Raw genomic sequence first — 27567 nt, forward strand, 5'->3', positions numbered from 1 at the left:
CGCGGTGCCGGGGGTGCCGGCGGTGCCGGGCCCCGCACCGCGCACGCGCTCGGCGCTCGCAGCACGGGCGCCGCCGTTCCTCCCGCGCGCGCGCAGGGCGCAGCCGCCCCCCGGCCCCGGCTCCCGCCGCGCCGTCGCACTGCGCATGCGCCGAGCAGCGACTCCTCCGCGCCTCTCTATGGTCGCCCGGCGGTGGCTGGAGCGCCGCTCCCAGGCGGGGCGCGGGGCAGGAAGTGACGGTAGCGCCGAGCGTCGCTGCGGCGGAGAGGCGGCGGGTGAGGCGGGGAGCGAGCGGCGGGGGCAGGTGAGGCGGGGGCGCTCCCCTTCCCCGTCCCCTCGTCCCGAGGGGTCCGGCGGGAGCGGGCCGGGAAGAGCCGGGGCCCCGGGTAGGGGGCTGGGCCTCGCTCGGCCCTCCCGTGAGGCGCGGCCGTGTCGCCGGGCCCTCCCTGGCCTGCCTGGGGCCGCCGTGGGGAGGCTGCGGCCGGGGAGCGGCTGGGGAGGGCAGGGCCTGTGGAGGCTGGGCCGAGCGCCTGCCCGCCCGGGGCACCGAGGCCTCTAGCTGGGCTCCGCGCAGAGCGGGCCTGTGTGTGTTCTGCGGCGGGGGCCGGCCTGGGCCCAGCCGGCGGAGCCGAGCCCCGCTGGGAGCGTGTATCCCACGCCAGCTGGTCCCCCCCGGACGGAGCGGGTGGGCCCTGCGGCTGCTTTCCTCGTAACTGAAAGAAGCCACCTCGGTGCTAACTCATCTAGCAGCTGGAGACAACGTGCATAGTGGCATTATTATTCTCAACCAGCAGTGTCCGTTGTGCAAAGCTATTGACTCACCACATGCTAAGTTGTTGCTTACAAACTATTAAAGTGCTGCATGCATGTTTGAGTAAGCTCTGATTTTACTTTCTTTTGAAACTTGCAAGAATGTCAGGCGTTTCAAAAATACCCACTTGAAATAAGACGTGTGGGGGAATACAAGATATCAGTTGTGCGAAAAAACCCTGGAATATAACCCAATATTAGACAGGAGGTTTGACTTTCCACTTGTATGTAAACAAACAAATGTGCTCATGTTTCTCACGTGTGATGAAGTAAATTATTCACTGCATGGGTATTTCATTCGCTCTTCTAAATGATTTGCACACAAAGTGGTAGAATCTCCTTTGAGATGAGGAGTTTCCCTTGGTTTGGTTTATGTTTGTATGCAAACATAGACTTTTTGGGGGTTTTTTGACTTGGTAAAGGAGACTTATTTTTTGTAAAGAATCCTTCTAAAGATGGTAGGACATACTGAACTCATTCCCTTGTTTTCAAAAAGAGATACAAAAAACAGGAAAGGGAGTGAAATTTTAGTTTTACTGAAGATACTTGGGGATGTGTTATCTGTGTTTTGAAAGTGCTTTTTATCAGCCGTCATTTTGTAATCCAGACATTGTTATAATGGGTTAATATAAATACACCGAAACAGGAAAGAGAGGAGGATGGTTCTGACAAATTTATGGGTTGGTCACCAAATTTAGCGTTTGCTTCACTTTGAAGTGTCCCGTTTTCAGTCCCCTGAAAGCTGAGGGAAGTGAGGAGGTTTTTTTTCTGGCAGCATGTATACATCCTAGTTATTTCCAGTTTTTTTTCCCTTGCATCTTTTTCCAAGAAGCTTGGGACAGGAAGGGCTTGAAGAGAATTAAAATGACTCTCACAGAAATGTGGTTTATATACTGATGTTAATCTTCCTGGGTTATCTCCTGTGCTTTCTGTCTTTGTGTTCTGTAGAGTAAATATTAAGCGTTCTCCCTGTTACTGTCAATTACAGAATGAAAGGCAAATGTATACGGTAGTAATTTTCATTTATGAGCTTGTCAGCTCCTCCACGCTACTGTGATGCTAGTGAGCCTGTCATCTTCCTGTGTTCTTTGTCTGGAGGAAGAAATCTCAGATCAAAAGATGTGCTTAGCTGCTTCAAAGTGTGTTGATACAAGTTCAGTCAAGCATCAAAACTGAGGGAATTATGTGGGACTGAGCATCTAACTAAATAAAGTGTGGTTTTCCCCCTGTATTCTGGTAGGACTTGGCACTAGAAAGGAGTGCAACTTCCTTTTTTCATTTATCTAATTGTGGCAGTAATATTAATACTCCTGGCTTTGGAGAGCATGAAGGCTTTTGTCCTGGACTCCAGTGTTGGGTTTTTTTTCCCTCCCCTCTGTATCTGTCTGTTCCATTAAAGGTGTTGGTTCTCATTTGTAAGTGCAGAGATCAATCTTCTCACTGCTGAGTATTCACAAAAGCTGTCCTGCCCCAGTGTTCAGATGTCAAAATTTTAAAAAGGGAAGTGAAAAAAAATTTCTGTTTGAAATTATAGGGAGCATGCCCACAGACAGGACTAAATGTTGCTGTTGGAAGCTGTTAGTCTTGAATTCAGTTAGAAAATTATTCCTTTAATGATACAAACAGTGATCTGCATTACAAACAACTGTATAGGCGAAGCCCCATCCAGGGATTTACACACTCGCTGTGATTGCCAGTGTCTGTATGGATGTTATTTCCACCCACAAAGAAGAGAGAAGCTGACAAAGCCGGAGCCTGGGTGGGAGCCAGGTTTCTGGGCCGGGGGATGCAGTTGGTGCTGATTCAGGTTGTCACTTTCTGCATCTTGTTACAGCCAGGCCTGTGTCTCTTCACAGCAATTGTGTGCCAGAAATATGGCTACGGACTGGCTCGGGAGCATTGTGTCAATTAATTGTGGAGAAAGCTTGGGAGTCTACCAAGGACGAGTGTCTGCTGTGGATCAGGTCAGCCAGACCATTTCCCTGACGCGGCCCTTCCATAATGGGGTCAAGTGCCTCGTGCCAGAAGTCACCTTCAGGTTAGTGTCATCCTTTCCCCCCCTCCCTTTTTTCAGGCAGGGTCTGTGGTGGTCTGGATGTTTGGTTTTGTTTTCTTTTTCCCCAGACACTAGTTTTTTGCCTTAAATCTCCCTGCTGCCACTGAGCATCTTTGGATGAGAAGTGCCTCTCATGTTTCTGTTAGTTTGTGCGCAGGAGGTTATTTTCTGGCTCTGTGATCCTAGTGTTAGAAATGGTGTAGCTCACACTTGGAGGTTATTTGTGGGTGAGACTCTGTGTGTGTATGTGTATATATATATAGGTTTGTGTATCTGTATATGTATTTTGTGTATACACACTGTTGTTAGGTTTCTGGGCAGCTGAGAAGGATGGCATACTCTTAAAGCTTTGCTCTCAGCATGCATACTATATCTAATTAAAGTATGACAGAAGAGAAGGCAGAGTGGTAGATCACTTAAAATTATTGCCCTCATACAATTAAATGCAGTGACTAAATCCAGCTCCATCCCCTCTGCCTCCTGCTACGTTCTTTCCTCTGTGTAGACAGGAGGGAGTTGTAGCTCTCAGGAGTTCTTTCCCACCAGCTCCTGGTAACACTGTGCTTAAAAAGAATAAATAAAGAGTCACTCTTCACTGGAAATTTTCCTGTTACCTGGCATATTGTGATAGTTAAGACTCTGAGTCACTGATTTTTTAATAAGATTGATTCCCTGAAGTCTATTTTTTTTTCCCCTTGGATTTTAAAGAGAGACAGTGGGGAGAGACAATAACCATATTCTTCCAGAAGTGTGAACGTCTGTAGCAAGCTCTGGCTACTTTTGTATCCCAGTTGGACAAAGTTTAAAATAGAAGACATTAATTTTTGATGATTTTTTTTTTCTTGCAATCACTGCAAATGATGACTTCTGTGTTTCATTTTGGCTTGTGCTACATTAGTTTCCTTATCCTTTTTCTGAGGAAGCGGGAAGTGCCATCCTTATCTGAGCATGAGTTGCACTAATCTAAGGGTAGCTTTCTGTAGAAACAGATTAAAAGTAATAGTAGCCTCAAGGCTGAGATTAATATTGTCTAGAAACTGTTAAATTACTGCAGATTTCTGCAAAGATCTGTGCCAGTTGATTCCATTTTCTGCTTGACTGATTCCCATTTCAGCTGGGAACAACCTTTCAAATAAAATCCAGGTGCAGTATAGAAATAATCGTTGTTTTGAAGATTACTGCCATTTCCATGTAATATTTTGATGTCTGTGGAAATATTCTCTGTGCTTAAGAATTAAAATACTTTATTTTTTCTTGTTTCTATTGATAATGGCATTGGAAAGAAAACACTGTACAGTGTTGCAGATTTTTTTATAGGGGTTATGTTTTGCAGAGGTACCTGGAATGCTAAGTTCCTGAATGTCTGCTTTTCTTTTCCTGTTTTTAGGGCAGGTGACATTACGGAGCTGAAAATTCTGGAGATCCCAGGGCCAGGGGACAGCAGACAGTGTGGGGATCTGCAGCAGACAGAAATGGGCATCCCTGGGGTTGGATGCCAAGTGGGTCCCAGTCAGAATGGCACCGGGAAAGTGTTAAAGAAGCCCATCTCCAGCAGTGCCCCGCAGAATATCCCAAGGAGAACAGACGGGAAGAATCAGGATATTATCATCTCTCCACAGCAACAGTGCTCCAAGAGCTACATGGATCGACACGTGGAAACACTGACACAATCCAAAGGCTTCCGTCGTAGACACAATTCCTGTGAGTATGGGTGTTATCCTGCAGCTTTCCTTTTTGCCTACCTGAGTTACTGCTGCAACATCTTCCCTCTTTTGGCAAGAACGTTTCAAACAGTGCTGCAAACTTTCCTCTGTTTGCTTTGATGCTTGTGTTGCCACCTGAAGGTCTGGAGAAGAGGAAGTTAAACAGTGAGGAGAAAGACTTCACAAGCTGTGCTTCAAAGTATTATAAGTACAGATCTTCCAAATGTCTGGCACTTATCTTCAGATCTGTTATGCTTAGATGGTGATGCAATCTCATCCATAATCTTGAGCGTGTGAAGAACAACGTACTGGTGTTTTCTTTACTGCAGCATTTCTGAGAAGTGTGGGTGACGCCTGTTTACCTAAAAAGCAAATAGTTCTTTAACAATTTTTTTGTTAAGGTGAATATTCAGGTTTAATTAGTGGAGATGTTCCCTGTCCCACCCTGTGTGTTATTCTGCTTCACCAGCATCAGATGTTAGAAATACATCTACAGTTAGAAATACTGTAGAGCTGAATAATGCCAGTTACAGCGATTTCCTCATTCCTCCCATCTTTCCTATTTGAAAATTGCGCAAGTGCCAGCCTCCGTCTTTCCTCTAAAAGGAACTGGAAACAAATTGCAATATTATAAAGCTTTTCTATTTAAAGCCTGTATAACCATAACCTATTACAACATCACCCTGCAAGTTAATTACAAATGTTATTTGCTGTGTTGTTAAAAATACAAATTAACGGGCTGTAATGAGGATGATGTAAAGATACAATCGGCGCATCTCAAAGTCAAGCATCCGTTATATTTATTTCTGTTCATAAAATCTTCAGCCAGCTCTCATGCTGTGCCAAAACTGAATATGTTCTTCTCTTCTTAAAGTCCCCTGGGCTATGCTCCTTTCCAGATCTTCATCATGCAATTACTGAAATGTCAGTATATATATCCAGAATATTTCCATGACTTAATTGCTGAAGCATCAGTACGTATCCAGAGTATTTCCATGACTTCATTTTTTCCCCTTGCTTTTGTGTTTAGAAAAGAAACAAAACCAAGGTGGGCAAGGCCAGTTAAACGGGGAGATCAAAGGGTGTATTTTTGTGGAGAAATGCCTGGACCTCTGGAAGTCTTCCTCCCCCACCAACAGCTGCATTATTTTCTGAAAGGGTTGCAACTCTTTTCATATTCACTTCTTTAAATGATTGCCAAATAGGGTTGAGGGGAGGAGAAAGGCCAGAACAATGTGGAGGGGGAGGTGTGCACTCCTTGGCGTGCCTGGTGACCATCTTCAAGCCTGTCTGGTTTTGAGTGTTTTACTTCTACCCAGGCTTAAATACTGTGTAGTACTTGTTGTAGGAAGAGAGCTGTGACTCCTTCAGGTTTAACTTTGTTTTTTTGATTCCCCAACTCTTCCTAAATTCCAGTTAGTTGTTTGAGTATGTTACTTTGGTTGTTCTTAGGAAAACTTTTTCAGACTTCAATGTCAGCTACCTATGTGTCTAAAATAACTTCTGCTTTGTTTTATTCTGGTTGAATGGAGTGTGTAGGAGGGTTACCTCACTTACCGCTGTTTTGTCAGTGTCTGGTAGGTCTGGGGTGAGCAGTGAGTGCTTCAGACCACTTGGGTCCATAAATAGCCTGCGTTGGTTTTACATGAGCACAACAGGAGGTCAGATTTTCTTTTACAGATTTTGAAAGAAGTTGAGCAAGGTGCTAGCTGTAGATTATTGTTAGCTTGGATTTGTTTTAGAACAAGTGAGGTAGAGAAGTAAACTCTTACCCTCCAAAATGTGTGTATTTGGAGAGTAGGGCAAATGATGCTTGAATCTTGGCAGGGGGATGGAAGAGGTCCTGGCTCTATGGAGGTGCTGGGTACAGGCATCCGGGAAGAGTGGGCTGAGATGTCATCTAGAACTTAAGACATACAGGGTTTATTACAGCTGAAAGTTGACCTCTTGATGCCCTTTAGCGTGCTAAGTCAGGGACAAAGTTCCCTCTTCAAAGTACTTGTGTGACAAGAATCAATAAACAACAAATTTCAACGCAGGTTTCACAACAATGGCTTCTGTGCTGTGCTGGCACCAGGCTTGTTCATGCCAGGGCTGGCAGCAAAAGCTCCCACAGGGATCTTGCAGGAAGGCGGCCAGCTCACTAGAGACTTTACATTTGCTTGTGTGCTATACATGAAAGTTTTTTTTTCCTAAGGAACAAAAAAAGCCTGGGAAGTATTGTTTATCTTTTGAGGGAGGCGCTTTTCTGTGCAGCGTCAAGCTGCCAGCTTGATGGGGAGCCATGTGCTGTTCTCCTTAATAAGCTTCATGCATACACACACAGGGCAGAGGCGCTGGAAGCTGCGATCCGAAGGAGCTGGACTGGAAGGACTGGCTTTCTGTAGCTGCTTGGATTAGGCTGTGGAGGCAAGCGCAGCTGTGAGTAGCAGCTTTCAGGCAACGGCTTGGTCTGGTGTGTCACGCTAGTGCCCTGGAAGGCAATGGACACTTCTCCTGTTAGCCTTATCTCAGATTCTTCTGCCTGAGTTTTCCCTGCCATCCCCTTGCCCTCTTTTTAGGCTTTTCTCTTTTCCCTGAATGGAATTAGCTGCCAGTCTTCTTGCCTGTCCAGGTGGAGATGCTTTAAGAGAGCACCGCGTAACTGCTTGGAGTTCGTTGGAGGCCTGTGCTGTGTTCTGAGCAACTTCTATTCTGAGGTTGTAACACAGTCCATGAAAAGACAGCCAGTTGTGTGGGTCAGCAGTATTTTGGAGTTGGCATCCATTGGTATGGATTAGAGAGCTGCCCACCACAATGCCGGCATGTCTTGTTTTGATGAGGTGCGGTCTTGGCTCCCATTCATTGTGTCTGCAGGGGAGCCTGGGGAGCTTTCCAGCCATTGTTCTTGCAGCTTTTCAAATGCTGACAGAATGAAAAGCTGCATTAACACACTGCTCACATCAGCTGCTTCTGTCCCCTGGATCCACTGCATGGTGGTGCATCTATCTCCACATTTTGCTTTTCAGGTCAGCTGAGGGTAGCGTGGAGTTGTTTGCAGAAGAATCTGGCAATGAGTGTAAAAACTCTTGTTGGGTAACAGGAACAGACTGAGTTGTCATAACACTTGACATTGACACAAGAAGCATGCTTGTTTTGCCATTGTGTTCAGTGTAGGCTCCAGCTTATTCATCTGAATTCAGAGTCTCTTGACTTGCTTTGACCTGGAGTTTGCGAGCGTTGGGAGAACTCAGCCTGTTGTGTTGACTGGGTCTGGTTGGTCTTGTGCGGCTGGTAGCAGCAGTGTTGGATGCGGTTCCCTTGTCAGTAATGGCAGTTGCAAGCTCCATACCAAGCTGTACACAACTTCGGAGTGGTTTTTGTCAGCTTTTGTTTGGGGGTCCTTCACAGCAGAGAAAGTTGTGCATTAGTAAAAAGCTTTTCCTTTCTCTCAAAACTATGCATGTAAATGAGTGGTCACAGCTTGCATACTGGAATTCTCCTCGCCAGAAAGCCTTACCCTTTCCTCTGTCCTAAATCATGTTTTGTCACCAGCAACTCTTGAACTCTACTATCTGTCCTTCAGTGGCTTCTTGGCAAAAGGTGTATTGCACTCACCCAGTTGTTTTTATGTAAAAACTCCTTGATGTCTCCAGCAGCTTGAAAATCACTGTCTGAAAATGAACTGCCTGTAGTTAATAGTAATTTAAAATTATTATAAATAGTATTGTCAAAGTGTGGCAACGCTGACCACACAATGCTGTGCTGGTAGTTTCAGTTGCTCCAGTATGTGCAGAATAAATATTTCATGCTGGCTGTTGTACTGATACTGCTGTTTTGAAGAAGTAACTGGCTTTGTGCTGTAGTCAGGGATTTTCATGATGCAGTGAGGTTAGAAGGCAGGGTAGCTGTGTTGCTGCAAGAGACTTATGCTGTTAGCTGTCATAACTTTGTAGAATCATAGAATCATTTAGGTTGGAAAAGACCTTTAAGATCATCAAGTCCAATCGTTAACGCAGTGCAGCCAAGTCCACCACTAAACCGTGTCCCTAAGGGCCATGTCTACATATGTCTTTTAAATACCTCCAGGAATGGTGACTTAACTGCTTCCCTGGGCAGCCTGTTCAGGGCTTGACAACCCTTTCAGGAAGAAATTTTTCCTAATATCCAGTCTAAAAGCCCCCTGGCACAACTTGAGACCGTTTTTGCTTGTCCTGTCGCTTGTTACTTGGGAGAAGAGACTGACACCCACCTCGCCACAGCCTCCTTTCAGGTTATACTCATGAATCTCTTGGATGCCCTTTAAGATCTTTTATTTCACATAGCAGTGCTATAGCTATAAAGGTGTTGGAGAAGAAGGGGAAAAGCTAACATCTTTCATTAGGCCAGGTGATAAAGCTGGGAAAAATTGATTCTTCCAGTCTCTTCAGTGCTTGCTAGGGATGCTTGAGCAAAACTTTTTAAACTGGTATAAGTTGAGCACTCAAACTCTTGCCATATTTAAAACAAACCAAAACCCCAGAACCATAAAGGACTTGCACCAGGAGAGTTGTCATTGTGGGGCTTTTTTGGGTTGTTTTGGTTTTGTTTGGTGTGTGGTTGGTGGTTGTTGTTGTTTGTTTTTTTTTATTGGGGAGTGATGACTCTGCAAAGCTTTGAAGATTTCGGGTCTTATCTCTGGCTTTTCAAGGTGTGAAATAACTGGACACTGACTTCCTGTGCGTGCTTTGGTTGTTGCTGGACTATGGCATGGTTGGAGACTAAAGCTGAAGAAGTTTTTTGAGAGGGAGTGTTTAGGGTGTTTGGGTCTGTTTTGCTTTGCTCAAGTACTTGAGACAGGCTCCAGAGAAGGAGCCGCTGAGCTTTTTACAGAGCTTTCTTGCTGTGGGGCTGGGAAAGCTTTCGGGCTAGTCACTTAAACAGTTCTCTAGAACAGACAAGCAACATGCTGTCTAAAATACGGGGAAAAATAAATGGGGTAAGATCCTTACTGAGATAGCATATTCCTAATTGAGAATAAAACCAGGTATATATCCTTAGCAAGCCATCTTTCAGCATGGCATAAGTTAGATATGGTGTTATTGAACTTAGTATCACGCTGTAGAACAAATTTTTCAGAGCTCACAAAGTCCATGGTAAGTGTCTGAGAGCCACAGGCAAGCCCATCTGTATCTTCCAGGGATGCATGCTCTGCTCCAGTCTGTTTTTGTAGTGCTTTCTGTAAAGGCTTCAGGTGGTCATAAGGGTGTTCTGGAGTTAATGGCAGCAATTTAAATTGTGTAATTGAGTTACTGAATAACTTTACTATAGAGAGATGAGTTCTGTTTGTTAACTTGGCCAAAACCGGCACGTTGGTTTTGAGTGTAGCAGTTCCTGTCCTGACCCTGAGATGAATGAACGCTCCTGTAGAAACAATTGACAGGAGGAAGGCCCTTCGCTTTCTAGGGAAGTGCTGTTCCTGGTGATGGAGTGGAGGATTTCACGCTTGGGAAATGTGGGAAACCAGAGCTCAGGTTTGTTTGGCAGCTTGCGACTGCTCCACCAGTCTAACCCAAGGTTACAGATAAGCCTTTCCAGGCAGGGGGAAGGAGGAGGGGTTTGTCAAGGTCAAGCTAGACTTGTCTGCACTTACAAAGGTGAGGAGTAACTTTGTGGGATGCCATGAAGGTTGTGCCTATTGCAGATCTTTTTGGGGTATTGTCTAAGTATCCTTAGATGACTTGAAATTATTCCTGTCTTCTCTCACTGATGGGAAATAATGTATAAAGACAAAGAAATGCTGCTTTTTTATTTATGGAGGGGGTATATAAAGAACACACATCATCCTAGTAAATTGCTGATGGTTTGTTTCTGTGTTATCAAATGGCTTCTGTCAATAAATTCATTCGTAGAAATTACTCAGAAAAGTGATTGTCTTAAACTATAAGAAATACTTTAGTAGAGGAAGCAGTTTTGGCATAGTAACTCTTACTCCATCTGTTGGACACTGTATGTGATACCTGTAATTGCTGAAGTTAGCCTGAAATATTTTCTACTAATTGCATATTGTAACAATAGGTATAGCAAACAGATTAGTATTGTCTGGACCCGAGTTTGTAGGGGTGACCTGAATGATAGCATAACAAATAAGCAAGTAAAGGGATATATTGGCCTTATAATTGCACGTGATTTTGTATCAGTCCTTGGGCTCCAGCTGTAAGCTGGCAATGAGGAAACTTTCATCTGTCTTACTCCAGAGAAATCGGGCTTTCACAATTTCTTGTGACTGGAAAGAAGTGTACTTAAACATGAAAGGTGATGAATTAAGTAGAATAATGAACTAGGAATAAGGAAGTGGACTTATATCACTACAGAAATGTGTACTTAATGGTAGCAAGTGCAAGGAGAAAGAAATGCTTTATATTCAGGGTTTTAAGTTCTCCTTTAATGATCATTAATAGGTGGTCAGCCTGTTATGGAATTAAACACCTACATTAGTTTCTGAAATTTAGGGAAATTCCAGAGAAAGTCTTGGGCCACATGCCTGAGTGAACATGAGCTCAGTATAGGAGAAAAACTGTCCTAGATCATGGCTAGCTTATTATCTTATCACTAATGTTGACACCATGTTGAATTAAAAAAAAAAAGGTGGAGATGCACTTCTTTTGCTACTGTGGTCAAGCTTGTTTTTCTAACCTTGCTGAGATGGAAAGTCCCTGAAAGTCTCTCTTCTGATGCTTTTGTTCTCTTTTCTGTTAGCTTATCTTAGCATGAGTAATGCCAAAGGTGAGGGCTGTAGCTTCTTTGGGAAGCGCATATCCTTTGAGTTGGTGGACTGCAAGCACGAGCTCCTCTCTCTCACAAAATTTGCTGTGAAACTGTATGAGCAAATGTGGCTTTTTCCATTTACGACACACTTTCAACTTGCTTTTATTTTGGTTTAGGGTCATCCAGCAGCCGTCATCCAAACCAAGTGACTCCAAAGAAGAGTGGCTTGAAAAACGGGCAGATGAAGAGCAAAGATGATGAATGCTTTGGGGATGACATTGACGAAATCCCAGACACAGATTTTGATTTTGAAGGGAACCTGGCCCTTTTTGACAAGGCAGCTGTGTTTGAAGAGATTGAAACTTACGAGAGGAGGAGCGGCACTCGTTCCCGGGGGACCCCAAATGAGAAACCAGCTCGCTATCGGCACGATGAGAACATCTTGGAATCGGAGCCCATAGTCTACAGAAGGATTGTCGTACCCCAGAATGCTAGCAAAGAGTTCTGTACGGGTATGCCATGTCCCTTACTGATAAGGATGCAAACTCTGCCACTTTTCTGGGGCATATGTGTTGGATTGTTTTCCCCAAGGGGTGTCTTATCAGCTTAATGTGGTACAAGCAAGGGTGTTCATTTACATAAAGTTGGATTTGTGCCTTGTATCTACATATAACCTTTTTTTGCAATATATCAGAGATAAAATATATTCAGATAGGGCAACAAGGTAAGTGTTTTTGCAGTAGGGAACAAAGCCGATAGTTGGATAACAAGAATGTAAACTGAATAGGAGCCATTTGAATCCTTTGATTTCAGTAGCATGATGAACCTGCATGGACTTGATGGCTGGCTCTTGAGAGGGAGGGATGGTCTCAGGATTCTGGTACATGGTAGCATGTCATTGTTTGTGCTTTCTTGATAAAAAGTAGATGTCATGTGCTCCTGATATTCCTTGGCTGGTAGTTACATATTTCCGCATGGTTTTGCAGAATTTTCTTTTTACACCAATGACGTTTAAACAGTTCTGGCTCTTCCCAGCCCTAATTCCTAACATTCATTGTACAAAAGGCGTTTTATGTGGGGTCTCCCTGCAACTTACTGTCCACTGCTGCTGTGTGAAAGACTGAGAGTGTGCTGAGAGCAAGCTGTGTCTGTCTCTCCTTTGCTTTACCTTCATCTTAACTGTAAAAGGAAAGAAAAACTTCACGGCAGATGCATGAGTTGAAGTATTCATGAAGTGTATCATCAGGGGAAACTAGTTTAGCTCACTGGTGCCAGCTGCTGCACAGATGTTCTCTTGCAAGTCTGATTTCTGGTCCTTGCTGCCACTGCATAGACTCCTGGGGGGAGGTGAAGGCAGCGGGATGGATCAGTGAGCTGCCTGGCTGCAGGGAGGCAGCACTCCTAACATCACAGTGCAGAGAATGACTATTCAGCTCCTAATCCATGGCTCTGGGGAAGGGTAGAATTGTTCTCATTTTATGTTCAGTAGTATATTTTTTTGGCCAAGCACCAGATAATGGTGCTTTCAACAGGAGCTGCTTATGTGTGTGAATAGATTTTACTAAAGGAATCTTTTTATTTCTGTATATATACATGCTATCAAGTACAGCATATGTGCTTTATGCTACATTTAGGTGCCAATTCCTGTAATTTTAGTCTAGTTGTGGTGTCCTGCCTTCTGTTTGCATGCTTTTTAGCACTTGAAAAATGTAGGAGTGAAGGAGCTTTGGCATTCCAGGAACACTTATTTTCTACATCAGGATGAAATAAAATTTCAGATCTTTTTGTGGAGAGACACTAAATAGCTGGTATCTGGGTGGGCTGGTCACTGAGCAGAAGTGTGATCAGGTCCTTGATCTGTCATTCTTTCTCGGCCCAGAAACTCCGTTTGGGCGGTGAAACACTAGAGGAGAAAGCTGATTCACTTGTAATGATTTGCTGCTTTTTATTTAAAAAAAAAATAATTTTTTTCCATTCATATCATCCATCTTCCTGTGGATCTGTTCTGCTCTTGAATGAGGTAAAAACATACTGGGTCGTATCAGAGCTTGTCCAGCTCAGTATTGTGTTTTCAAGGATACTTATAAGGAAAAGTGAAAAAACCAGAGTAAACGTGCAGTGAGACTTTCTCCTGAGTGCTTTGTCTTTCATGATTTTAAGACTTCCTGAAGCAGAAGTGTTAGTTCAATATTAATAGCTTTTGATGAGGGTTTTTTTTCCTTCTGCTTAATTTAACTTACTGCTTTTTATATCTGTGCAAGCTTTCAATATCTCCAGCGTGTCCTGTAGCAAGAAGCTCCACCAGATGCCTGTGTGCTGTGTGAATAAGCGCTTCTTCATTTTTGTATGTGATTTACTATTTTTATTTTTTAAGTTTACTGCTTGTCAATTCATCTTCCAGCTGGCTTGTTTAGAGGAGACGGGGCCTCTATGTATGTCTAGTCTGAAACAAAAGCTAACCTACTGTTAGCTGCCAGCTTGAGAAGTATGGCTAATACGGTGTTCTAGCAGTACAGTTCCTGGGAGGAGGACTCTGACATGCAATAAGCAGCAAGCATCAGTAAGTAAATTCAGGGGGTGAAAATGAAATCATGTTTGCTAAACTCCCATCGTCTTTCACTATGGAAACTCTTGGCTCTTTCTTTGCAGTGTGCTGAAGGGAGCAGCCCAGTGAAAGGGCTGCTGTTTTCTTGTTTTGTTCTTGGCAAGCCTGTGCAGGGAGGGTGGTGAACGACTTCCCTCTGTAGTTGCAGGGTCTTGCTAGCCTCATTAGCTACTGTTGGGTGATTAGTTTCCCCTATGGAATTCTGGATTTGTTTGGAAGAAAAGCTGTCATGTCACACAACGGGCAGGGTATTGACAACTACAGTTCCCTGTCGCCGGTGCTGAGCCAGGCATGTTCACAGTCCTGTGAATGATGATAAAAGTATCCCAGTGCTGTATTTCTCTCTATATTTTTCCCACAGAGGGTGACTTCCTTTGTGTCCTCTGAGGAAGTTTACTTTTACTTAGGAAATGCTAATGGCTATCTAGCAAAAGCTTTTGTAAACAGTTGTAACTTGCCTGCTGTTTCTGGCATGCAGTCTAGCGTTTTCTGTAGTGAGTCAGCCCTCCAAGGGACAGAAAGATATTCGGTGTGTTTGGAGTAATGATGGGCTGTCACTTGGGGGGGGGGGAAAATAAATCCTGATTTCTTTGTTCAGCAGCTGGGAGGAGGATGCTAAACTGTAGGCAGCCTGCCTCTTAGTGGCTCAAAGAGCAGCAACCGCTGAAATGAGATGAGAGTGCCAGTAGCCCCAAATCCATGATTTTGGCTATATCTGTGGCAGAAATTTTCTTTCCGCTTCTGAATTCTCCCTACAGACTTTTCCCTGGACTCCAAAGGGGAGCTCTACTTGCAAAAAGCACTTCCTAGTTACAGGACAAATAAGTACTTTGTAATTTTTTACTCTAATCCAATCTTGATTGTCTTAAAAGAGCTCTGGCTGATACAGTGATTATTCTGTCTGCTTTAATAGCACAAAAAAAGTGATGCTGGTGATTGACAGTGAGCTAATATCCAGCTCTTCTACCTGTGGAAGAAGCCTGTGAATCCTTGCATGCTCTTTTATGCCATGTTTCTGTGGATCTAGGAAATAGCCAGGATGTGCAGCAGGAAAACCAGCAAACTGTTGATGCCAGTTCTCTAAAAGACTAATCTGCAGGGCTTCCAGTCTGTTTTTATTACTGACTAAAATAAGTTGATTTGTGTAGGATGTAAGCAAAGCTTGATAAACACTTCAGTCTACCAGGATGCTTTTCTGAGAGCTAATTTTATGGAGCCCGGCTGTCACGTAGGTACACTAGCATGTGTTTTAGAAGTAAGCAGGGAATGAAGATGGGATCTGTTCCAAACAAAAATGAAAACCTGAAGCTAATAGAGCTTACCAGGTCTTTGAGCATGACTGAGCTGAGCCTGTTCCTGGGGCTTCACATACAAATCACTTCCAAATATATAATTAGTCTTTACTCTTTAGGGCTGGCTGCTATTGATCTGTCTCTTTATTTAGCATTACACGATGCTTGAAAGGAGGAGTGCAACTGTTTAACAAAAATCCCCCTCCCTGGAAGGGCTGATCCTTGTGTGAGCTGTCTTTTTTTCTGCTTTGAGCTGTCCAGCTAGAGAATTTCATGTGTGTTGGCATAGCTCTGTCTCGGTTCCTCTGTTGGCTATCAGCATTGAAATGATCTGTGTTTGAACAGCACCTTGTTTTGGGATCGGGTCTTGTAGCAGTAAGTGCAAAGCCAACGTTCTGCAGGTATGTTGGAGCTCAGAGGAGTTTGCAGCAGGATGGAGTATCTCTGCTTGTCGTCAGTAACTGTATAATACAACCTGAAGCATAGCAGGCTGTACAGGTGGTTCCTTTTTGCAGTTCATCTCTCCTTTCCTCAACTCTGTTTAGTCACTGGTAGCATGTACCACATGCATACCATGGGTTCCAGTTCGTGATGATTATACTGGATTAAAACCTCCCTCACCTGGACTGTGGGCATCAAATGGGACTGAAATTCTCATATGCCACACCACCTCGCCTTTCTGGTTTCCCTTGCAGTGTAGGGGGGTGCAGATGTGTGCGGTGGGCTTGTACCCAAAGCCGGGCTTTTTGAGCGGTGGTGTCTGGCCAGACAGGGTCTTTGTGAGCACACTGGGAATGGGTAGAGAGCTGTATGCCACATAGGTAAGGTACGTATTTCTTTCCCTCATGTACTAGTAAGGCTTTGTCCGAAGCAGGTCCTCTTCTAATTAATGCTTAGTGTAGAAAATATGCTGTTTCTGTCTCAGTGTCTCTTCTGGAAAGTAAGTGGTGGGGGTTTTTTTTCGAACTTGGCTGCTGTAGAACTTGTCAAGTGAAAGCAGGACTGTGCTCAAAAAAAATCTGACTCAGTATTTCTCTGTTCTCCCCCTAACCAGACTTCAAGCCTGTCCTTCAAGAAACCTTTTTTCCCTATGGTAAGGAGATAATGAAAGAAAATATTCGCTTAGAAGTAAATTAGTGCAGCAGGTAGAGCTTATGTGCCAGGGTCAGACTACAAAACTGAGGCTGAGTCTGTTCTGTGAGGATGATGCTGACAGTATATCTCTTTTTTTTGTGTGTGTGTTCCATGTCCTTGACTGACTTTTCTGCTCTCTGTAGCTTTTAGCTCTTCAGTTTATGAATGACTGCCTTACAGCGATTCTGTATATTGAATGTGTGAAGCGTTTCTGGGATCTTTGAGTAGAGTGCAAATTAAGTTCATTTTGTCCAATGGCAGGAGAAAACAAAGCGGTCATGGGGCAAAATCTCTTTGTCCCTCAGGCAGTTTTTTGCTCAGCTGGGGTGAATTGTGCGCTAATGCTGGGAGAGGCTGACATTGGAAGGTCAGCCAGAACTCAAAGAATTTGTCTTACTTTTTTTAGTCATCATTATTTTTAATTATCTAGCCCTTAAGGTTATGGAGAAAATCATTCATGGTTGTGGGGCAAGTAACTGTTTTGCTGAGTTGGCAGGCAGGTGGCTCCAGCTTTACAACCAGAAAAAGACTGCAAAGTAATGCCTCATCTTCCTAAACTGGGCAAGAGTTATACCTGCTTCACATAGCCGCATCTTACACCATAAGCTGTGTGGCTCTGGAACCTAGAGTTATTTATTGCTAAAGGAAAGAACTAACAGCATTACATGCAGCTTCCAGGAGATCCTAAGTCTAGTTCCATCTCATCCATTCCTGCAGCTTGCCTGTATTTATTTTAGCAGCTAGAGAGCTGCTGAAATAGTCAAAAGATGGGGCTCACATGTTGAGTTACTCCAGCAGCAACTCTCTTTTTTTTTTTTTTTTTTTTTTTTTGCTACAGCAAGCATGGCAGGCCTTTGGAATTCTGACAGCAATGTTGCGCTGGGCTTATTTGGGGAAAACCTCTTAAATTCTGGAGAGTTAGCTCAGTCCTTCTGCTGGCATAGGGTGTTTTAATCCAACCAGTACGTGTGTAACGTTGCATAGCAAAACTTGAGGAGAGAACTTGTTCGCAGTGGTAGTGCCCGGCATAGAGTGTGCCTCATAAATGGAGAATACTTCATGTTTAATCAGGCTTCAGCACTACTCTGCGTGTCACAAAAGTGTTTAGTCTATATCTGCCTTTTTTTTTTCCAGGCAGCTGTAAAATACATTTATTTAATATTAAAAGGCCTGAGCTAATTTATTTTATTACCTTCATTACCAGACAATAAAGATGCTCTGTCCAACCCAAACATAATTAAAGTTGGCAGGAGTTCAGTTTTGTTGCAGTAGTGTTATTGTTTGTGGGTTTACACATCGCCTCCTTGATTGCTTTCTGCCAGAGTTTATTTAACTCCCCTCGGCCTGGTTTTGATAAGCCAGTCTGACTGGTTGGACCTTGCGTGAGTGCGAAGAAGGGAAGTTCTCTTGGCATTTAAGCCTGCTTCTGAGAGGGAGCAATTAGGACAAAGTGTAGCACTGTCATGCTAAATGCAAGTTCATCTCATGCCTCCTGCCTCCCAGTTACCCCCTTTGCTTTAACCCACTGGGCACTGAGTTGCATCGAGCTGATGGTCAATGCAGGTTTACTAAAGCTCGTGGTCTGGGGAAAATGATTGAGGGAAAGATGTAAATGGGTACAGAGGCGGCCTTGGCAGTAGTCCTGCTAAAATCGGGTAGGTACAGAATGTAAATCAACTCACCCTTCCAGCTGGAGAGTTTGTGCATAATCGAAGCAGGGAATTTGTGGTCCTGCAAATTAGAAGGAGCAAAAGTACAGTTTGGGACCCCCAGTTTCAGGTTAGCAGAGGATGCATCCCATGAAACCATTTGGAGAGATCCTGACCTCAGGTCATTCATTCCAAGTCCTCCCTCAAGCTTGAAAAACAAGACCTGATGAAGTAGCAGAAGTGTGAATGGGAAAGGCAGAGCCGAGCCTTGCGTGACTCTGGAGGCTAAGAGGGTGTGTGAACACAGGGCAGGTGCGTGACTAGTGCGACGGGCTTAGGATTATTAGTGGCTTATGACTCCAAATGTTCAGAGGCTGCTATCAGGAGTCTGAAATGACTTTGATAACATGCTTGCATGTGTGCTGCATGTAATGAAAGACTATTAGCAGAAGTAGCTTAATCGGCAGTTAGCATGCAAGGTCAAGTGTTTGAACACGTTTGGGCCCTCTTTATCTGCAAAGCACTAGCTGGTGTGTTCAGAAATGAAGGCCAGGAGGATTCAGCAGGATCTGCTCCACAACATTTTGCTGTTACCTTGCAGGAGTACCTCCGATTTGACTCTGAAAACCTCGAGATGTACAAAACCTGCCATTTGTGCCGTAGCTTGACTTAGTGGTTTGTGACTGGGGCACCCTGGGGAAATAGGGCAGTACAAATAATTCCTCACAATTAAAATGTATGCTGCTTTTCTCATTGAATGAGACACTTGCTTGTTACAACTGGTTCTTCACACATTTGTTTTGGCTACAAAAGAGCCTGAGCCCACAAGTAACTGGTTTCTTCTCTGAGCGGATGTATATGCTGTGGCTGTTCCTCTTTGAGCTCATATCACTGCAGAGCATTCTCCCTGGAGCATGTCTTGTTCCCACGACTCTTCCCCATTAGTGCAGGCGGTCCGAGCCCTGCTGGGCTGCGATGAGCACCTGGGTGGCTGCCATTGCCCCGAGTTCAGAGGCAGAGCGGCTGATGGGAGTGCAAGGGTGAGTCAGGGCTGCTGGCCGTTGAACACTGCAGAAGCAGTGTGTGCTGATGGAAGGACCGAGTTCACGCTTTGGCCTGACATTTGGCATCATGCCTGAGCTCTAGCAGGCATCGGTCTGAGTCCTGGACCTTTTTGACCCATTGTGCCCGATTCCTGTGCACCTCATCTGCCTGTCCCAGAGTAGGAACTAACAGTAAATTCACAGAACCCTTTCCCAGCTGGACTCTGCTGGAATTGCTTGTTTAGCTCAGAGCAGTGCTTGTGAGTGATGTGAACAGCAGGAGCTGAGAGTTTTTCTTGGTGGCAGCTGTGCTCCAGCTATGTGGCTGTCCCATATGGGGAGGGAATTAAGCTGCACTGCTCCTTAGCTGGGAGATAGTTAAGGACATCCAGGCCTTGCAGGAGGATGTTTCTAGGGAAGAACAGCCTGTTTCTGATTCTACAGAGCTGCAAATCCTTAAACACAGAGCAAAAGGGGTTGGATATCAGAATTATTTTGGAGAAAAGTTAGAATGAAGAGGCTGATTTATGTGGCTGAAGGTATTCAGGGATATCTGGCTGGCTGCTGCAGCAGTTTTCTCACCTGTCACTTACATTTTGTGCTTCTCTCTCTGTACACCATGAGTAACTATTTTCAGTTTCCTTGCCCTCCACTATTCAGCACACCACGGAAAAATTGCTGTGGTTCTCCTCAAACTGATCCACTTTTGGCAGCAAGGAATCCTCTGTATCTGTTTCCAGGAGAGTTTACAGATGTTATTGCAGGATTGATTTCTGTGAAGTCAGTGTCAGCTTGGCCTCCTGGAAGAAGTAAAGTATAAAAAAAAATCAGCCAGAAGAGTTGTTCAGGTTTGTGTTTCTCTTACCTGCAGATGCCAGGCAAGCTCACTGTAGAAGTGAGTGGGAAGGATTGTACCAGTGCCTACTGCAGGCGCTGTTCTCAGTGCTTAACAAAACCTCTCTTGTTTGTTTTCCCTTCATCCACATGCTGGAGCATTTCCTGGCTCACAGACCAGGCTGTCAAAAATGTCTGAGAAGTATTTTTCTGCAGGCTTTATTCTCTCAGCTGCATCGTTTGCCTGCTGCTTCAGTGTGTCATGATTCAGCTTTTGTATCTGAAGCCAGCCCTTCTGGCATGACAACAGCTCAGGTGGTGCGGATGTCTCCCTAGTAAATGTGGGATGTCTTGTTTTGCTGTGATATGTGGGTTAAGGGCTGGAAGTTTGGAGCTGGTCACTACCGATGTCAGGAAGCATAATGCATCCAAGCTGTTTTGGTGGGAAATCTGGTTCACAGCTGCTCTTCTGACTTTCACAGTGATTAGGAACATTTAGATGTGCTTGAGTGTGGGTTAAAGCACTGGTGACCTGTAAGTCAAAAAGGCCTTTTCAGTCCATGCATTGCTAGAATTGCCAGGCGCCTGCTGAATTTTTGTGGAAACATATTATTCCAAGCCCAGCAGTTGTGTTTAGCTGTCTCTGCTTCGCCCAGAGTAAGCTGACTCTGATGCACTAGTTTGGATTCATTTGATGGTCTCGGAAGGGACCTGGATTACTGGGTTAAGCAGACCCTTGGTAGCAGCTAAATAAGCCTTTTCACTGTCATTATTTCTAAGTGCTGTTACATAAAACCTTACTAGTCTGCAGCATTCTGGAAAAATCTCTGATAATACCCATTTCTGTCTTCCTCCCTCCCCTCTCTTTGAACCCTAGACTCCGGGCTGGTTGTTCCAAGTGTATCTTACGAGCTTCACAAAAAGCTGCTCTCAGTTGCTGAGAAGCATGGGCTGACTCTGGAGCGGAGGCTGGAGATGACAGGAGTGTGCGCAAGTCAGATGGCCCTGAGTCTCCTTGGGGGACCCAACAGGTAAAGCAGTTCCCTTTTGCTCTGCTGCGGGTTTGCCCCCTCTAAGCAGGGCTCATCTTGTCTTGCTCCATTAAGTGGGGCTGAGGGAGAAGAGCCGGAGAGGTTACCTTTGAGTCAGTGCCTGCTGCTGCTTGCTCTAGTCCCTCAGTGGTCCTGCAGCTGGAGGCAGCTGTCACCACTCTGCCTTCCTTGCCTCTGAAAGAAAAAACCCCTCATCTTAATGCCATGCAGACCTGTTTCGTAGCTCCTGCATCAGCCTGTTTCCAAACGGTGAAGTGTGAGGCTCAAGCTCCTGAAGTAGGAGAGAGACTTACAGTAGGTTTCCATGTTCTTACTGTTCTTTTCCTCTCTCTAGAAAAGGGCTGGCTGAACATACCGTCTTGGGTGGGTGACTTACTGGGGGCTTCTCTTTGGCTCCTGTGTCCCAGAAGCAGAAGTATCCCTTGAGTTAAAGACCGAACAGGCAGACCTGAGATTTTTCTCTCTTGCTTAGTGGGAGTTTTTCCAGGGAACTGAGCTTTATGCAGGTGTAGCCCAAGGCAGATTGAACCATTGTGGAATATGTAGCAAGCTAGTCCCTTTTGCAAATAAGGAAACCTTTCCTTTGTTGTTTTTACATGGTACAAATTAGTTATATCAATAAAACCAAAAGCCAGCTCATGAAAACAAAGTGCTGCTTAGCTTTTCACAGTGCTAACTTAGCTTTCAGGGATCTACACCAAAACTGAGAATATCCTGCCCTTTCGGAGGGGCCCAGTTTGCTAGCAGGTTTGGAGTGCACTTACTGCTTGGCACATGAATATATGTTCTGACTCCTTTGAAAGGTCTGCTCTGTGCCTGCGTAGCGGTGTGCCTTACATAGCTGTTGATGTGGGCAGACAATTGCATGTGTATTTTTATGTTGTTAATAGCTGCTCCAAATTATTTGCTCCGGAAATGGAAGGTAAGCGTTAACTCTCCATATGTGTATGTGGTAGTGCTTTACCAGGGACCTGACCATTTGATTGAGAGCAGCACTGACTTTATCAACTGAAAATCCTAGTGTAAGCCACCCTTGGTGGCTTGCAGGCCATTTAAATAGATCAGCTTTATTTTGCAGTTGTTGAGACTTAGGGAGTAGAAATTATTTTTCTTCATTTTTTTAACTGTGGCTCTGCTGACGAGAGAATTCAGCCCATATTTTTAAGGTTATATAGGACAGCTTTCTTCTAAAATCAGAGGGACAAAGAAAAAAAACCTCCTAAAAGTGAAATTGCTTGCTACACGAGCAGTGCAAATGCCCCTGCTTTGAAAGTATGAGTTGGTTTCATGCTGAGCTAGGGAAGACCGGGACCTTGTGCTCTCTGCTGTGGGTGCAAGGAAGTCTGGAAGGGAATGTGCAGGCAGAGCAGCTCTCTAGCATCAGCACTACAAAAGGATGTGGGTTCCTTCTTCAGAGGCAACGGAAGATTTGCAAAACACCTGCTAATTTACATTGTAGTGATTATTTTTTTTAATTTTTTGTCTTGCAGGAAGAAGGTAAGAGATCCTGGGGTTTATTAACAGTCCCCTTTTGTCTGTGTTTCAGGCTGAATCCGAAGAACGTGCATCAGCGGCCTACGGTAGCCCTGCTGTGCGGCCCCCACGTGAAGGGGGCCCAGGGGATCAGCTGCGGGCGGCACCTCTCCAACCACGACGTCCACGTCATCCTTTTCCTTCCCAACTTTGTCAAGATGCTGGAATCCATCACCAACGAGTTGAACCTTTTCGGCAAGACGCAAGGCCAGCAGGTGTCCAGCGTCAAAGGTAAGCGGCTGGGGAGCAGATCTGCTGTGGGCTGCCCCGCACCTGGCAGAGACCTGCGCGGCTCGGCTCCCCGCTGCCTGCCTGGCCCGGTGGCACCATCTAGTGGCACTGCCACCGGCAGGTGGCTGCCCGGAGGCTGGCAGGGCAGCAGCCACTTGAGAGGTTCAACACTGGAGCGGTTGTGCTGGTGCAGATGTTTCCTGTTTGAACAAATATGGAAGAGCTGCTGCGTGGATCTGAGTCAGGCCAGCCGCTGTCTTAGCATAAGGGCCTTCCTTGTTCGAGCACATCGAAACTGCAAGCAAATGAGCATCCTGCTGCTGCTTCAAATCAAGCAGGCAGCTTTGCTGAACTAGGCCCAGCAGCTGTCAACATTCACATCTCTTAGTATGCCCTAGAATAAACCAATGTTCCATCTTCTGTGAGAGAGCTGGCTTCTGTTTGTCATTTCACCAGTGTTCGTTTTAAGCCTGGTCCATTTAAACTTGGGAGAAACAAACCTGGGAATTAGGGCACTGCACAATGTTTTCCGCTTTGGCAGCGTGGGGGGCTGTGTTGTGCTGGCTGAGCTACTTGCCTCTTAGTAAAGATTATAAGCGATTTTGCACCAAGGACTTTGTGGTCCGTCGGGTAAAAGGAATGCAGTGGATGTGGTACAGAGCAGGTGAGTGCACTGAGACTGGTGGAGCCCAGTGGGGCAGGCAGCAGTGCAGCTCAAGCTGCCTTTCCATAGCAGAGCTGGTTGGTGTGCTCCAGAAAAATAGCTTTCTTTTCAGCTTGTGGAATATAAAATGGTCCTTTTATAACAGAGAGAGAGCAGTGCTGCTTCCCTGGGCTGCCTGGACTGGTGAGCCAGCTCAGCAGCAGCATCCAGGGCTGCTCACGTGCTGACCACTTGAGGAGACTTTTGTACCTGAGAGTCTGTGAATGTTCTCCAGAGTGCTAAAGAGCTTTTAAATATTGGTGTCAGTGTCTTTTTTGCAGAAGGACAGCAATGACAACAGGTAAGACCAGGCTGTATGCAGTGAGACCTGCTGGCAGTGCAGGGGGGGAAGGCACTGAGCCTCAGTTCGTGGTTTCAGGTTGATCCTCAGCACTCAGCAGTGTTTGTGTTTCTTTCAGATCTCCCAGATACCCCTGTTGACCTAGTGATCAACTGCCTGGATTGTCATGAAAATGCCTTTTTGAGGGATCAGCCTTGGTACAAAGCAGTTGTGGACTGGGCCAACCAGAACCGGGCACCCGTCCTCAGCATAGACCCTCCGATAAATGAAATGGAGCAGGGCATCGATGCCAAGTGGTCGCTGGCCTTGGGCCTGCCCCTGCCCTTGGGCGAGAGGGCAGGGCGCGTGTACCTCTGTGACATTGGCATTCCCCAGAAGGTCTTTCAAGAAGTGGGAATAAACTACCACTCGCCTTTCGGCTGCAAATTCGTCATCCCCTTGCACTCCACTTAGAGCCCATCCAGCCATGGCTCTGAAGGGAGAGAAGAGAGAAGGAGGAGGTCTGTCAAATTAAGCTGTCCAGTGGATCCTGACTAGTAAACTCGTGACGCCTTAAGGATGTGAAGTTCTGGAGAATTTTCCTTCCAGAAGAAACATTGTGTGTTTAAAAAAAAAAAAAAAAAGAATAATCATAAAACGAAACAAAAAGAGGAGGAAGTGAATGTTCCTGCAAAGCTGTTTTCATTCTCTTGTGCCATTGTATGAAGGAACATGCAGGATGATGGTGTCTGTCCCCAGTGAAGGCGGCTGCTGCTGCCCAGCCCCAGCCAGGAGGCTCTTTAATGAGGGGGTGTACGTGGAGGTGGTACAAGTGATGGGTGGTTTGGAGATTTGAGATGTGTTTCTGTCCTTCTGGGTGGATAGACCCAGCGAGGGCATCCTGCTGGGAACAGCACCCCTTGATTGTGTAGAAATACCTTCTGTTGCAGTCATAGCAGGAGGGAGGACAAGGTTTCATTCCGTTGTTCTTTTTGACTCCCCTCCCCTGTTTTATGTTTCTGAAGGCAGTTGTAGCTTGCTCTCCCTCCTGGACCCTCCAGCTCCTCAAGGAGAGCGTTCCCTCTTTGGAAAGCTTGTGTCAAGAGCAGAAGCTCTCAGGTTTCACATGCTCTGGGAACACTGATGTCCTCAGCTAGGCCTCACTTGCTTATATACTTTGTTGGTTTTTTGTTTGCTTAGTGGGTGAAACCCAGGATACGGGAATGAGGTGTGTTTTGGAAAAGAACTTTTCCAGGATAGTTGTGTGGGGGTTTTGGGGGGTTGTTTTTTTGGTTTTCTTTTTTTTCCCCCCTTCTTTCTGGCACAGTGAGTGGCTGAACTGGGGAAAGGATAGTGAAGCAGAGCAGTGTCACTCTTCAGTTTGTTGCATGGTGTATGGTGCAGGTGATATTTCCCCCAGTGCTTCCAGTATCCCTTCTACACTCGATGTGGTTTGGGAAGTAGGTCACGGATCCGTTCATTCCCTTTGGACTCAAAGCCTGCGTATAGGGTGGGCTTGTGTGTGTGTCTGTGTGCTGGGAACCAGCTTGAGGAGGGCCTTGGGTCCTCAGCTCACAGGGTCCTGTTTGCCTGTAGGGGATGGTGTGGTGAGAGCTGCTGCCCTTCTGGAGGGGAACGGCAGGCGGGTTTTGTTGAATTACTGTAGAGGATCTGCCCCGGGTTGCTCTGCTAACTGCTCTTGTGCAGCACTTGCTTCCCACGTGCTGCCAGGAGGCATCGGGTTATCTTCTCCCGTGTTCATTTTGTTGACCCTGGTGCAGGGACAAGCTGAGAAACCCTCAGCTCAGCTGGCTTTGGGAGTCCATCGTGCTGGCTCTGTGCTGCTCTCTGAAGGCTTTGTGCCTGCTGAGCCAGGGAGGTGCTGAACCTAGAGTGATGCAGGAGGTGCTGTAAGGGCGAGCTGTTCCCTCTGAGGAACTGGGCAGAGGCAAGGCAGGGTCCCTGTTCTTGCAAAGTGGCGCTCAGCTCCCTCCTTGCTCCCAGTGCCAAGAGTGTGGGTGGTACTTGAAGCTCTGCTGCTCTTCTGGTACCCTGCACAGACCCTGTTCCTGGCATCTGGGAGAGCTTTAGAGCTTGAAACAGTGCCTTTTCTCCAGGAGAGCTGAAGCACAGGGATATCTAAAAATGGTCACCTGCTGTTGCAGCTGCTCTCGCTGGGCTCTGCTAAGCAGGTGAGTCCCACTTAGCAAACCTACTGACCCGCTCGTGCTCTGAGTAGTGAGGATTTACAGGTCAGGCACTTGTCTTTCCCTTTCATCTGCTTAGAACAAAGGCCAGGTGTATTGAGGGAAGAGACTTTCCCAGTTGAAAAGAAGCAGTGGAGTAATTGATGTCATCTGGAAGCATGGAGTGATGGGGGAAAACCCAGCCTGTAAGGACAGGAGGCTGGGGGGTGCTGGGGCTCACCCCCACAGCCCGCTGGGGTCTCTTCCCCTGCCAAACCACCTGCACTGTGCCGTATCTACCTCAGCAGGATGAAGGGCTCTGCCCCTGTCGGTGTCTGGACCCCAGGTTCCCCTAAGCTTCTGTCACAGCTGAGGGTTGGATTGACTGAACCGTGTCCGCTGGCTTACTCCGAGTGGCCTTAGCACTCGCACAGAGGGGCTCGAGGGCTTGTCGGTGCTGTGACGGGTGTAGCTCTGCCCTCGAGCAGTTCCTCTCCTGCAGAAAAGGCAAAGCTGGAGCACCTATTCCTCAGGTGACCCATGTTTCAGCTAGAACTTTAGTGGCATTTAACAAGTTGTGGTTCTGACTCAGCTGCACTGGGAAGGAATAGCACTGTGGTTGGATGTTTAACATGCAGATGCTAGGCTTCCCTCTGCCTGCCTTGTTTCTTTGGCTGTTTCAGTTTCATCTAATCTTTAGCCAGGCAGAGAAGCAGCAGCTGGGTTAAAAAGGTGGATGACTTTGCTTGGTTGTTGCTGTAGTAGCATTAGCTTTAGTCCCCTTACTTTCACTTCCTTTGCTCAAGACACTCGGTAAGAGAACTTGCTGTTTCTATTCCTGCTTTTCTTGAACCAGGCTGCAGCTTTTCTTGCCCCTTCTGGGTTTGACCATTAAACTGTAGACTGTATGCACTGAGCACAGTGTGTAGAAATATTCAAGTCTTCATCACAGGGTCCTTGTCTGCCACTCTGCTGCTGTGCCACTGGCTGGAGGGCACTGAACCAGGTGAAGATGTTTTTGCAGGGATGGCGGCTGGAATCACATCTCTATTTGCTGCTGGACAAATCCAGGAAGCACCAAGACCCCGGTGCGTTGCCAGCCATGCAGCAATAGGGTTCCCCACGTTTAAGCAAAAAAAATTAATACAGTGAGCAGTATTGCACAACACAAGGGTACAAACCCTCAGGGAAGGAAAGGGATTCCCAGTCCCTACTTGTGCGGTGTTTAGGGCACATCAGGCAGCTCTGGGCTGTGTTGGACACAGTTGAACTTTACGGTGTGCTTGCTTGCTGGGGGTGAGAGTGGGTTTGGGCATTTGGCAGGCTGACTTGTGGAAGCACTGGCCTCACCCGTGTGAAATGCATCTTATGTGCAGGTGTGAGAAGGGTCTGGGTCCCTTCTTCTCCCCCTTTCCTCACATCACCAGTTAGTTCAAAGAATGGAACACTTTTTTTAGCTGTGTTTGATATAGTCTCTACCCCCAACCTTAACCACCATCTTAGGAACTGCCCACGAGTGCTGCTCTGGTCACTAACATGTGAAGATCACTGCACTGTCACTGCTTGATACTCCATTTGTGACCTAATGTTTGTAATGACTAATTCCTGCCACTACTGGGGGCTGCCCTGAAATAAAAGTGCAACTATTCATGTGTGCTATTCGTGTGCAGCTGTTTATTTGTCCGCTGTTGTTCTAGAGCCTGACACTGCAGCTGGAGCAAGCCTTCCCG

At 45.9% G+C, this 27567-nt stretch overlaps 1 protein-coding gene across 3 annotated transcripts; it reads left to right on the forward strand.

Annotated features, from left to right (window-relative positions):
• The first annotated feature begins 85 nt into the window (after positions 1–85).
• EDC3 (enhancer of mRNA decapping 3) lies at positions 86–27491 on the forward strand. Of its 3 annotated transcripts, none has more exons than XM_080396008.1 (7): positions 86–275; positions 2667–2848; positions 4254–4567; positions 11472–11807; positions 20730–20883; positions 22451–22668; positions 23791–27491. In XM_080396008.1, exons 2-7 carry the CDS (start codon positions 2685–2687, stop codon positions 24123–24125), a joined length of 1521 nt encoding a protein of 506 aa, XP_080252134.1. In that variant the 5' UTR covers positions 86–275; positions 2667–2684; the 3' UTR covers positions 24126–27491. The 3 variants fall into 3 exon arrangements, with proteins under 3 accessions (XP_080252134.1, XP_080252133.1, XP_080252135.1); XM_080396007.1 differs by having other exon boundaries at positions 88–304; positions 2645–2848; XM_080396009.1 differs by having other exon boundaries at positions 125–304.
• Positions 27492–27567: the final 76 nt, after the last annotated feature.

The sequence above is a fragment of the Falco punctatus genome, assembly GCF_963210335.1.
Source record: "Falco punctatus genome assembly, chromosome: 7".
NCBI lineage: Eukaryota > Metazoa > Chordata > Aves > Falconiformes > Falconidae > Falco > Falco punctatus.